This window comes from Malus domestica, chromosome 06, assembly GCF_042453785.1.
Source record: "Malus domestica chromosome 06, GDT2T_hap1".
Taxonomy (NCBI): Eukaryota; Viridiplantae; Streptophyta; class Magnoliopsida; order Rosales; family Rosaceae; genus Malus; species Malus domestica.
The window spans coordinates 28,932,188-28,945,831 of NC_091666.1; the positions used below are offsets into that span (position 1 = coordinate 28,932,188).

General features: G+C 37.8%; 1 protein-coding gene across 1 annotated transcript; it reads right to left on the reverse strand.

Annotated features, from left to right (window-relative positions):
• Positions 1-5,181: 5,181 nt before the first annotated feature.
• On the reverse strand, positions 5,182-11,811 carry LOC114825552 (uncharacterized). Its single transcript, XM_070823717.1, has 4 exons — positions 9,783-11,811; positions 9,596-9,702; positions 5,713-6,014; positions 5,182-5,559 (listed from the first exon to the last, which is right to left on the reverse strand). The coding sequence occupies exon 1, from the start codon at positions 10,781-10,783 to the stop codon at positions 9,785-9,787; it is 999 nt and encodes a 332-aa protein (XP_070679818.1). The 5' UTR covers positions 10,784-11,811; the 3' UTR covers positions 5,182-5,559; positions 5,713-6,014; positions 9,596-9,702; positions 9,783-9,784.
• Between the last annotated feature and the right edge of the window lie 1,833 nt (positions 11,812-13,644).

A 13,644-nucleotide genomic window follows, 5' to 3' on the forward strand; every position in this document is an offset into this window, starting at 1 on the left:
GATTCTTCAACTTTGCAAAGCTGAACTAATTCCCAAACTAGATTCTGCCACTGTGACAGAATGTGTTGATTGTTTGAAAGGAAAAATGACCAACTTTAGAAAACTAGATGCCAAAAGAAGCAAAGGGTTACTTGAAATCATTCACACTGACATCTGTGGTCCTTTTCCAGTCAAAACCATATGTGGAAACAAGTATTTTGTTAACTTTATCGATGACTTCTCTAGACTGGGATATACTTTTCTGATTAAAGAAAAATCTGATGCCCTTAAATGTTTTATTGTTTACAAAACTGAGGTTGAAAAACAGTTAGGTAAAGTTATTAAAATTGTTAGATCGGATAGGGGAGGAGAATACTTTGGCAGGTACATTGAATCAGGACAGCAAAAGGGACCATTTGCACTATATTTAGAGCAAAACGGCATTGTAGCTCAGTATACAACACCGGGGACACCTCAACAAAATGGAGTCTCGGAACGAAGGAATCGAACTCTTATAGGTATGGTGAGGAGCATGATGTCAAGATCCAAATTGCCTGGTTTCTTGTGGGGAGAAGCCTTGAAGACAGCAAATCATATTTTAAACAGAGTACCGAGCAAATCTGTTATCTCAACACCTTTTGAGTTATGGCATGGCAGAACACCTAATTTTGAATACTTTCACGTTTGGGGTTGCAAATCAGAAGCAAGGTTCTATAATCCTAATGAAAGAAAATTAGATTCAAGGACTCAATCTTGTTACTTCATTGGGTATCCTGAAAAGTCAAAGGGCTACAGATTCTATATTCCTCAACATCACACTCGGATCCAAGAAACGCATAATGCAGTATTCTTAGAGGATCAAGATGTTACAGATCTGTCGCGGGAAAATTTCATTTTTGAAGAGATGGATCAGCTACATGACATCCCAGAAGCCCTCAATTACTCTCAGGTTCCATTATTCAGTCAGCCATCAATTAATGAAAGAGAAGAAACACTTGCAGATTCGGATTCTCCCACTGACCACACTATGGAAATCGATGATCAACTTTCTGCACCTGCACCTGCACCTGCACCTGCACCTGCTTCAAATTCTGACCAACCAGTGTTAAATGAACCCAGAAAGTCCACAAGAGTCAGGAAATCAACTGCTACGAGTGATTATGTTTACTTGCAAGAAGCAGATTTTGACATTGGTGATTTGGATGACCCCATCTCTTACTTTCAGGCAATTGACAGTTCACAGTCAACTCTATGGCAGAATGCTATGAAAGAAGAACTAGATTCCATGTATAAAAATAATGTATGGACACTTGTGGAGTCTAGCCCTCAAATCAAGCCTATAGGTTGTAAGTGGGTGTACAAGACCAAAAGAGATGCTTTTGGTAAAATTGAGAGACACAAAGCACGATTAGTTGCAAAGGGCTTCACTCAACGAGAAGGTATTGATTACAACGATACTTTTTCCCCAGTCTCTTCTAAAGATTCAATGCGAGTTGTCATGGCATTGGTTGCACATTTTGACTTAGAGCTGCATCAAATGGATGTCAAAACAGCCTTTCTCAATGGCGACTTAGAGGAATGCATCTATATGAAACAACCAACTGGATTTGTTGAAAGGGGGAAGGAAAACATGGTTTGCCAGCTCAACAAGTCCATCTATGGGTTAAAACAGGCCTCTAGACAATGGTATTTAAAGTTTGATCAGATTGTCTCTTCTCAGGGATTTGAAGAAAACAAATTGGACGATTGCATTTATCTTAAATTTTCTGGTTCTCAGTTCATCTTTTTGGTACTTTACGTTGATGACATTCTTCTAGCAAGTTCTTGTCCACAGTTATTACAAAGAACTAAGAGGATGCTCAGTGAAAGTTTTGATATGAAGGATCTAGGAGAGGCACACTATGTGTTGGGGATTGAGATTGTACGTAATAGACAGAAAAGACTACTTGGCTTATCGCAAAAGGGTTACATTGATAGAGTATTACACCGGTTCAATATGGAGAATTGTAGTTGTGGACAAGTTCCAGTTAATAAAGGGGATAAGTTCTCCAAGAGTCAGTGTCCGAGGACTGACTTGGAGACAGAGAAAATGCAGGGTAAGCCTTATGCTTCTCTGGTGGGAAGTCTCATGTATGCAACTATATGTACACGGCCTGACCTTGCTTTTATAACTGGAATGTTGGGAAGGTTTCAATCAAATCCAGGTGAAGCACATTGGATATCTGCCAAAAAGGTTCTAAGATATTTACAAAGAACCAAGAATTTCATGTTGGTTTATGGAAATGGCGAATCTTTGGAACTTGAAGGATATACTGACTCTGATTTGGCTGGTGATATAGATGATAGAAAATCGACCGGTGGCTATATCTTCATGTTAAATGGTGGTGCAGTTTCTTGGAAGAGTGCTAAGCAAACTGTGATAGCCACATCCACTATGGAGGCTGAGTTCGTAGCTTGTTTTGAAAGGATGAAACAAGCTGTGTGGTTGAAGAATTTTCTGACTGATTTAAAAATTGTAAAATCGATTCAGAAACCAGTAAGGATGTTTTGTGATAACAATTCTGCTGTGTTCTTTGCCAAGAATAATAGAAGAACTTCTGCCTCAAGGTTAATGGATGTAAAATTTCTTAAAGTAAGAGAGGAAGTGAAGAAGGGGATGATTGATGTTCAGCACATCAGCACTGTTTTGATGGTTGCAGATCCTCTGACTAAAGCACTGCCTATTGGAGAATTTCAGAAACATGTATCTCGGATGGGAGTGTTAGAAACTCTAGATCAGTGGGAGTAATTGATCTGTTTCAGAAAGTTTGAAGGTTGCTGCTATGTGAGTAATTCAATTTGGGACCTTGTTTACATTTTAGTCTGAGCTAGCTTACTTAGTTATGTTTAGTTTGTTAGTTTGTTTTATATTTTAATAAGAGTCTTTGCTTCGAAACCTAAGGCTTCCGTTTTGGAGTATTGTGGTTTTGATAATAGACTTGTTGGATTCATATGGTACTTTGCAAGGACAATTTGTTTGTTTTAAAAGTTTATATGTTTCATGAATTTTATTCAGTTAATGAAATGTTGTTTTTCATTGAAGATTGATATAGATTGTGATCTTTTGAAAAGTGGGAGCATGTTCTGGATTAGTGTTGTTAATCATGTGTCATAATTGCAGATTGGATACATGTGAGTCTTGAATCAATGATTGTTTTGGTAGTAATCTGAGATTCTTGGCTTCTGTATTTTGAAATGCAATGGGACGTTGGTCATGATGATAAAATCTTGAATAAGGCTATGTGATCACTTCTTATAATTGGTAAAGGCTGTGCTTGTTCATGTCTCATGTTCAAGTGGGAGAATGTAAAGATATGAACATGAGTATACGGTGAACAAGTGTCAGTTATTTGGTCCAATTAGTATAAGAAAGCCTTATAGGAAGATGAATGTGAGTTCTTGTTGATAGAGGAATCTGTCATGGAGAAGAACCAACATACACGAGGAAACATGAGTTGTTTCCTAATCGGATTGTAATAGGAAATCCTCATTGGTTTAGGAGAGGTATATGTATATATATATATGCTGTAATCTCTGCTCTCATAGACACGCTCAGTCAAGAACTAAGTCCTATTCTTAGTTAGAGCATTAAGAGTTCTACCAGAGAGGAGAAGAGTTGCAGCATACAGAATTTGGACAGCTGCTGCAATGGCATATTCGAATGAAGGTTCATCAGGTTAGTGTGAATTCATCAGTTCATATTTAAAAGGTTTTATGCTTTCTTGATTGTGTTTTATGTGGCTTAAATCTTGATCTTGGCTAATTGATTCTAACATTGACAACCTTGTAAAAGAGATCATGGCAGGGGCTACCAGCGGAAGGTGCGACGGGTGAATCCTTGTTCGGAATCTGATCACTGGTAGTACTCAAACCCCTCATATGGATCGAATTTGGGGGTCTCATGTTGATTCTTGTCTTCGCTGTGGCTCTAGAAATGGCTCTCTCGTTCTTGAAATTCGCAACCGCTAATGGTGGTTGGAGCTGTGGAGGAGGAGCAAGAGTTGTATAATTCGGAGTCGCCATGGATCTTGTTCTTGTGAGATGTGGAATGTGGTAGACTGACATAATTTTCTCCATTTTCGTGATAACAACGAGTGGGCATGTATTTGGTTTTTAAGATAGAAACTAATTAATGACTTGGTGGCCAAGCAATTGCCTGCTCCGTTTATTCCTCACTAGCATTTGCCTACACATTTTTTTAGAAAATGAGAAGGAGAAAGGGAGAGAGATATGGGGAGGTTGGATGAGAGGTTTTTGTTTTTGGTTTTTTTTATATTTTTAATTTTAAATATTAGAAATATTTTAACATCATCTATAGGTGAGGCTTCAATAAAAAGTAGTACAATTTGAACCTGTGAAATTACATTATTGCCCATCATTTTTTTTGTGTGATAGAAGATTAAGTTGTCTTTTCACCCTCTTTTGGTTGACAAAGGGGGTTTCGTTAATTAATAGAGATTATGTTTTATTTTTTGAATGTGTAAAAAGGTCATTATTTTCATAACGTTGAAAATAAAGTAGAGAGTAAAAGAGATCAAAAGAGAATAAAGAGAATCTGAGAGAGGGATTGAAGGATAAATTATATAGAAAATGTGTTGGGATTTATATAGAAAATATGTCTCAACTAATTATATAATGTATATTGACTCAAAAATGAACAACCACATAATAAATAATAGGGTAAATTACAGTTTACCACCTTAGGTTTGAGATTTATTGCAACCTCATACAACATCTTCAAAAAATTTCACTTTCATACATCACCTACTATTTTATTTCAATATAATACGTCTGTTACATTTTTCATCAATTGGTTCGTTAAGAGCTGACGTGACAATAGTGGACCCCATTACACGTCAGCCCACTCCCTCCAAAACTTGCACACGTGGAATCCATCTGCCACGTCATGCAAACTCAGCAAAAAGTGCCACATGGCCAAAATTTCAATTTTCAAATTTTCAAATTTTCCTGCCAATTTTTTTTTAATTCCTATTTCTTTATGGGTTTTGGCGGCTAAATTATGAACAATTGCATCAAATGCAATCCAAAATGCAGAAATGCATATTCCCACATAATTGAACCTGGTAATCAGTGAATAGGCAAAAATGCATTCCAATATCCAAATAGGCAACTAAATTAGCAATATATTTCACAAGAGTTCAATTGAAAATAACAAGCATGCTCCATATATTGGCAACCAAAGCTAACATCTAGGAGTTCAACTGGAAATAACAATTCCTAACCTAACAAGCTAGCATGTTCCCAAAAGGATATCCAGCCACTATCAAAATAACAGTTCCTAATAAGCTACAAATCCAATTGGGAGCAAAATAACAGTTCCTAACTAAGCAAAAAAATAGTTCCTAGTTGTTGCCAACATTCACAAAAAATTCCAGCCACTAGCAAAAATTCCAACATCAAAAAAGCCAATTTGTTCTTGTATGGCAACGCTTTTCACTTTCTTGGTTGCCTTGTCTTTCTCTTCTTCACTCCTCAATTTGTTTGAACCTCTAAATTACCTCATCCAACTATGCTTGATGCCTACATCCAATGTTCAGTACAACAATATCCAAATCAACAACAATATAGGCCATAAGTTATCACAAAAGAATATCCACATCTAATGCATACAAAAGAATCCCTAAGTTATCACAATATAGGCCACAAGTTCATTAATAAAACAAGTGAAAGAACCTTGTCTTTCTCTTCTTCACTCTTCCATCTGTTTGAACCTCTGAATTACCTCCTCCAACTGTGCTTGATGCCTACATCCAATGTTTAGTACAATAATATCCAAATAAACAACAATATAGGCCACAAGTTATCACAAAAGAATATCCACATCTAATGAATACAAAAGAATCCCTAAGTTATCACAATACAGGCCACAAGTTCATTAATAAAACAAGTGAAACAATACTTATCTTGGATTTCGTTCCCCTTTTCCTTGGTACACCACCTGGATTACTATATGCTCCATGTGCAGAACTTGATGCCTAAAACAAATTAAAGGATTTTTGGATTAATAAAGTCTTAAATCAACTTAGAAATCATATAACTTTGTAAAAGGTTATATTTCACCTCTTGTCTTGTAGGAAGATACAAGACAAGAGGTGAAATATCTCCACTTCTGTTAGTGGCTGTGGAATATCTCTATACAAGACAAGACAAGAGGAAGATACAAGATTAAAGGTTTTTCCTTGAGAGCTATTGTGGTTGTGGAATATCTCCACTTCTGTTAGTGGCTTCACTTTGTCTAGGATTTGCTTGTTTCTCCATTTCTGTAGCCTCTTTGTTTCTCTTCTTCTTGGGTCTTCCAGGTTGTCTAGTATATAGAAGAGGCTGGATAGGTGGATTTTCAGTGATCTCCTACATTGACATTCCATTCATTGGCTAAATTAAGTGTCCATATATTTCCAAGTACATGACCTTGGAATAACAAACATCCATATAGTTTTCTGGCTTCTCCCTCTTATAATTAATGGTAGCAATGGCATGGTTGCATGGAATACCGGTGAGGTCATATCTTCGACATGAACATGTATATTCAGTCAAGTCAACAACATATTGGTCACCTCCTTCAGCTTCCACTTGGAATTTAGTCCCACCAGACCATTGAGCAATAAATCGACCATTATCCATTTTTTCATCCTCCAACTTCTTCTTAATCTTAGGGCACAAATCTTCAGGTTGTCTCATCATACTATCTCTTCTCATTTGATTTGAATCATTTTCATCAACATGATATGAATGATCTGAAGCATGGTTACAATTGGCTTGGACCTTGCCATCACGATCACGGTATTGAAACTTTCACACAAGTTGTTCAGCAACATTTAACACTTGGTATGCATTTGAAAATTAGACCAACTCCAGTTAATGACAGGTATCTTCATGAGCCAATCATATGCATCTTCGTTCAACAATCTAAGCTCTTCCATGGCTCTTCTAAAGTATGGAATTGTAGTGGTCTTGGCAACAACCCATAAAGCATCCTTCAATGCCTTACCCTTAAACTATTCTCTATAATTTATGTACAAATGCCGCACACAAAACCTATGGTGACAATCAGGAAAAACCACTAAGAATGTAAGAATTAAACCCTTCTACTTATCACTAATGAATATCCAACCATGTTGATTTATAATCCCAATATCCTCAACCAGAATCTCCAAGAACCAAATCCAGGAATCTTTGTTCTCCATCTTGATAACTACATAAGCTATCACCCAAGTTTCAGCATTGGGATCTATCTTGACACGCTCTGATCCTGATATTCCCCGAATACTAGGATAAACACGTGTTGGCCGACACCCGAGGGTGACAAAAGCCATTTATTGAATGCAAATGCTGAGAATAAGGAATAAATAAGACTTATAAATATAAAAGAATAATGAATATGCATTTAAGGAACATGTTCAGAGCATACAACTAACTAGAATACTAAAAGAAATAATATAAAATTGAATGAACAAAAGAATAGGTCATACACCAAGATGACTCGAAGATGCCGATGCGGAAGTGCCTTGACGCCGGGATTGTTTGTCTCGATTCTAAGTCCTAAATGGGGCGCAAAACAAACATGAGTGGACCAAGTTGATAGATATATATAGTAAAACAGTTATCAACGTACTAACCCCTAGGTTTTATGAAAACACATATATCATGATAAACGTAGGTTTTCCGAAACCTAGCATGTCGTGCAATGTCTTAAATCATAACTTGTATATATAATAATCACTAGTGAATTGTCCAATAACCCCCAGGCCCCATGTCGGCTCCCCGTCTCTGAGCAGACAGTCAGAGGAAAATACACTCCACGCCCCATGCCGGCTCCCCGTCCCTGTGCTAATAGCCAGAGGAAACACACTACAGGCCCTATACCAACACCAAACCGTCGTCCGGGACAACCGAAATCTATCTTTACGTCCCGTAGCGGAAAGGACCACTACGTAAGTATAAAACCATTGAACATATATATATATATATTGAAAAACAACTTCATAGTATAAAGTCATCCATCATCTATACTATAAAAAGGTGTTCGAAGCATGTTCTAAATATCATATCGTCATCCATAAGATATTCTATAAGAAGGGTTATAGGAAAAATAGTAATAATTTAAACTAGCATCAGTAAGTATGTTATCTCAAAGCGTTTCATAAAACGTAATCATCAAAGCATGCTTTTCATGTATACATTTCTATTATTAAAACATGCATTTTTAAAAGGGGTCCACTCACAGATACTTCACCGCAGAAGATGTCATATCCCGACCCGGGTCTACCACATCCTGGGCCCGTTCCACCACCGTAGCACGATATTGTCTGCTTTGGGCTTACCATTCCCTCACAGTTTTGTTTTTGGGAACTCACGAGCAACTTTCTAATGGGTCACCCATCATGGGAGTGCTCTAGCCCCCTTCTCGCTTAACTTCAAAGTTCCGACGGAACCCGAAGCCAGTGAGCTCCCAAACTTGGGCCCCGACCATGCCCTCACGGTTTTGTTTCTGGGAACTCACAAGCAACTTCTCAGTGGGTCACCCATCATAGGAGTGCTCTGGCCACCTTCTCGCTTAACTTCGGAGTTCCAATGGAACCCGAAGCCAGTGAGCTCCCAAAAGGCCTCGTGCTAGGTAGGGATGGGAATATACATTTAAGGATTACTCTCATGGGCGATGTGGGATGTTACAGAAGAGCCACGCAAACTAACGAATATGGAAACGCCACAATAATTACCCCTAAGCACATAAAGGGTCCACTAATAAAACTCTACTCAAATGATTGAATTTAGGAAAACGGAGTTCATAAATGGATTCAGGACGTCGAATTACCCTAAGAAAGATCCCGGATAAATTTTGTAAATGTCCATAGAATATTCTAAAGAATATTCCCTGACGGAAAATTTTCTAATTGAATATTCCTTAACGGAATATTCCACATAAAGGATTTGGGTCAGTTAGGGTTTAGGGTTTAGGACTTGGGTTAGGGTTAGGTTCTAGAATAATGGGTTAATGGGTTTAGGCTAAGGGCTAAGGGGTTTGGGTTAAGCTTTTAAAAATGTTTGGGCTTTAAGAGTTTGCGTTTAGTTTCAAACAAATAATATAAAAAAAATAAATAAAAGGATTTGGGTTTGGTTTAGGGGAAAAAAGGCTTAGGGTTTTAAGGGTTTCGAATTTGAGCTTAGGGCCCCAACTGATATGGCCCAAGGGCCTTTAGAATAAAATAGGAATAAAAATAAAACAAAACTAAAAAGAAATGGGCTTGGGCTTAGTGATCCGGCCCAAAGGCCTTTAAATTAACAAATAATTAGAAATAAACGGGTTGGGTTGGGCTGCCCAAGGTTTTGGGCTTGGCAGGAACGGCCCGAAGGGCCTGGGTTTGGTGGGTCATCGGACCTCAAGAAGAAGAAGGACGGAATTTGGCCGGAAATTAGACAAACTTTAAACGCTTATAACTTTATCAATACTCAACGAAATAAACAAACTTTAAACGCTCATAACTTTGTCAATACTTAACGAAATCGAGTGATTCAAAAACGAAAATCATAGTTCTCGAAGAGACAAAGAGAATTGTACCTTGCATGACACCTAACTGCCATGGTTTAGCCGAAAATTGCCTCGAAAGGGACGGTGCTCGCCGAAAAATATGGAGAATGCTCCTCGAGCAGTTTTCACGTTTAAACCTTCACCAAAAACCACTTTTTAGTAACCACTAAGCCTTCTAGACTACGAGGGAGAAAGATGGAAGAGTGGTTCAACTTACCTTCATTGGAAACACTTGCATAGTGACTGTGCATAGTGCCAAAGATAGATCTGAGATGTGAGGGAGAGAATGGAGGTCCGAGTGATGGTGATGGGTGGTGCGTCGTGGCCAGTTGGGTGTGAGGATGAGTGTGTGTATGTGTGGGGGGGGTTGCATCGGAGAGGAACAGAGAGAGTTGTCGAGAGAGATAGATAAGGGATAGGGAGAAAGAGACAGATGGAGCTTGGAAAGAATGAGAGAATAGAGAAAGGAGAAGGAAAGGGAATCGGGGACACAAATAAAGGGGTGGGCCCATTGGGCTCATCAATTAAGACAAAAAATATTTTAAAAACGGGGTGGGGTGTAACATATCCCCACAACAACCAACAATTGCCCCCATGCTGAGACTTCAAATGACAACCATCTAAACCAATCAAGGGTCTGCAACCATGCTTGAAACCTTCCTTGCATGCACCCAAACACACATACATCATTTGAAACATTCCTTCATCCAACTTAATCTTCACAGTGCTCCCCGGGTTTGTCTTATTAATTTCCTCAGCAAAATCCCACAATCTTGTGTATTGCTCAACATGTTTACCCTCAATAATCTTTATAGCAGCAATCATAGCCCTATAAGCTTTCATTTTCGAGCAACCGTGTTTCCATTCAGCTTTAATGGTGTCCATAAAAGACTCAACATGCCATGTTGGATTAAGTTGGATCTTTTCCAAGTAATGCTTAGTAAGCCAAAACTGTTTCATATTCCTATTCATCCATAATCTACCACATGCGTGATGATCCAAAATCTTCTTTATATGCATGTTGTTTGAATTGCACATCTTCCCACACTTGACAAACCATGGACAACCTTCTTTGCAAGATGCATCAACCTTGAACTTTTCGTTTTGTGAAAAGTGGACATCCCCATACCTATTTATCATAGAGTGCATAACTACTACATTTATGAACCGTGCACCATCCTTAAATATTAACCCCAATGACAAGTGTGGGTTCTTCATGTCAGTCTTCTCATTAAACTAAGGATAATGCTCATTGTCGCTTCAACCACCGTTTTCATCTTCACACACACTATGAAGGCCATCCGAAATGTAATCCGGCTCACCAACAACATCTACATCAATCTTTTTTTTAAATCCTTCCATTTGTTCGAGATCCATCCCCTAATTGTGGGTTATTTTGTTTCCTAATGCCAGCTAACACTGCATCCTCATGTGCATCCATATGATCATCTACAAACTTCATAAACACTAAGTGATCTTCATCAGCAGGAAATTCTTCTTCTATGAAGTCATTGTCATTCTCATCTTCTTATTCAGCTCCTTCATCACCTACATTAACCACTCATTCATCCTCCACCCCTTAATCAACCACTCCTTCATCAGCCACACTTTCATTAGGCACTCATTCACCCACTACTCTATCACCAACTACTTCATTAGCAACCCCACTTAGTGGATCTTCAGCAGCTCCTTCAACAGTTTGAGTCACACATTAGGAAGGCACTCTACATTCACCACCAAGGCCACTGACTGGATATTCTATGGCTAGCTTGGCCCTTCCTCTATTCACTTGCACTGGCCTTCCCTCTATCAACTAGCACTGGTCATCCTTATCACCATCAATTTCTTCAATAACCACATTACTTTGAGCAACCGGTTTAAATGACTTGATAAACTTCATTTCTTAAGAGACACATTATTCAGGTGTTATCTTCTCAATATACACATCAATCACAGTGTGGTTTGGCACAAATTTTCACATGTTGATAACATCGGAATATGTCATCGAAAGCTTCAACCCATTTCGAATTTCCATCCCTAGGATCTTATACTGGTAACTCATGAAAACATTTCCATATCCCAGTTCCTCAACCATATTATCAACCTTGAGCAGTGAAATGAAATCTTTGTCACATAAGTCAAAGAAATCCACCTTCCCCCCAACATAGAAGTCTTCATTGAGTTGTCCGCTGTGATACATTTTGATTATGAATAGTTCATTGTTCCTTGAAATTGCAGCATAAAAAACCCCATTATAAAATGATGAAACCCAAATTTCTGCATAAAAAATTCCTATTTTAAAGTGATGAAACCTAAAATTCAGGACCCATGACCACAAAACAATTCACAGATAAAGGCACACCACAAATGACAATGTGGTGTCCCGGATAAAGGCACAACTAAAGGCATAAATAAAGCATCATACACAAAAGGCATAGATAAAAGTATAAACAAAGCATTGCCAAACATACATAACCCACAAGCTTTTTTCCAACAAGATTAAATAAAGACAAAAGTCCTCATAACCGACAACACCAAACAATTTTTAGTTCCCCACCATTTTCGAACTAAGTAATTTAAAAATAGAAAATATAGATCCAAAATTACAAACTACAAACAATTTCAGGTCCCCCAACATTTTCTAACACTCCAACCATTTTCAAACAGTCCAAGCATTATCGAACAACACAAAATAAAGAAAACACAAAAGCACTAACCATATGTTGAGAATGGATTTGACGGATCCTCCCTCATTTCCCAGGTCATTTTCAGCCTTCGAATCATTCACTTCGAAGTTCTTGATTATCGTTGCAATTGGGAGTTGGTTGTGGGTTGTGGATTATGGGTTACGGGTCACGGGTTATGGGTTGTTATGGGTAGTGGGTACGACGGTGATAGGAAATCGACGGCTAGAGAGTGATGAAAATAGGGTTTTATGATGGAAGTAGGCTTTCACGATGGAAGTAGGGTTTCACCGGCATGGCTAGGGTTACCAGAACTTCAAGCTTCTCGATTTTGGGTTTGAGAATGGTGTGCTCGATGATAGTGGGGTTGTGTTGGTTATTAGGATGTGAATAGTGGCTTAGAGATTCAAGACATTTTTTAATTTTTAATTTTCCATGTTGTCAGTCCACGTGGCTCCACATAGACTATTATATTCTACGTGTGCAAGTTTTAGAGGGAATGGGTTGACATGTAATGGGGTCCACTACTGTCACGTCAGCTCTTAATGGACTAATGGATGGAAAATGTAACAGACATATTATATTGAAATAAAATAGTAGGTGAGGTATGAAAGTGAAATTTTTTGAAGATGTTGTATGAGGTTGCAATAGACCTCAAACCTAAGGTGGTAAACAATAATTTACCCTAAATAATATTTACAGCACTTCCTCTTGGATGTTGACCAATCAATGATAGTTATCTCGATAAAACCTTGTTTGGAAAACCCAGTGGGACAAAGCCAAAGTAAAGGAGAAAAATTGAGCAAAATTTAAGACACATTGATAAGTTGTTAAACACGAATAATGTTGTCTCGCTAAAACCTTGCTAGAAAAACCTAGTGCAATAAAAACCTGGTCGAAGGAAAACATGCTTATATACCATTAAAGCATATTGTTGAAGACTCTCCTTGATGAATAACTTTGCTAGATAAGTGACTCTCCCTTATGATAGTAAGTCTTGAATCGACTAGTCATCGCTATCAAGTTTGAAGTAATATGATTTCAGCCTTCAAGAAATTTAACTTAAGTAGAACTTGACTATGGAGAGTGGGAAAGTTTATCAAGAGTTGATAATAACTTATTGTATTTCTACAAGGGTTGAAATACCAAAAGAAAAATATACTTCAAAATATTCACTCTAAAAAAAAACTTTACTAGAGCTCATGGTGAATATAAGCCATGTATACATATAGCCTCATTGGGGTTCAGTAGTACTAGAATGATGTGAACTCTCTACTCTTAGTGTAAAAATATCGATGTACTAAAAAAATATAAAACTTAGTTTGAACTAACAAAATAACACATTGAGACAATTTATACCAAATTTATTTAGAATACAATGTATTGGTATTGAGG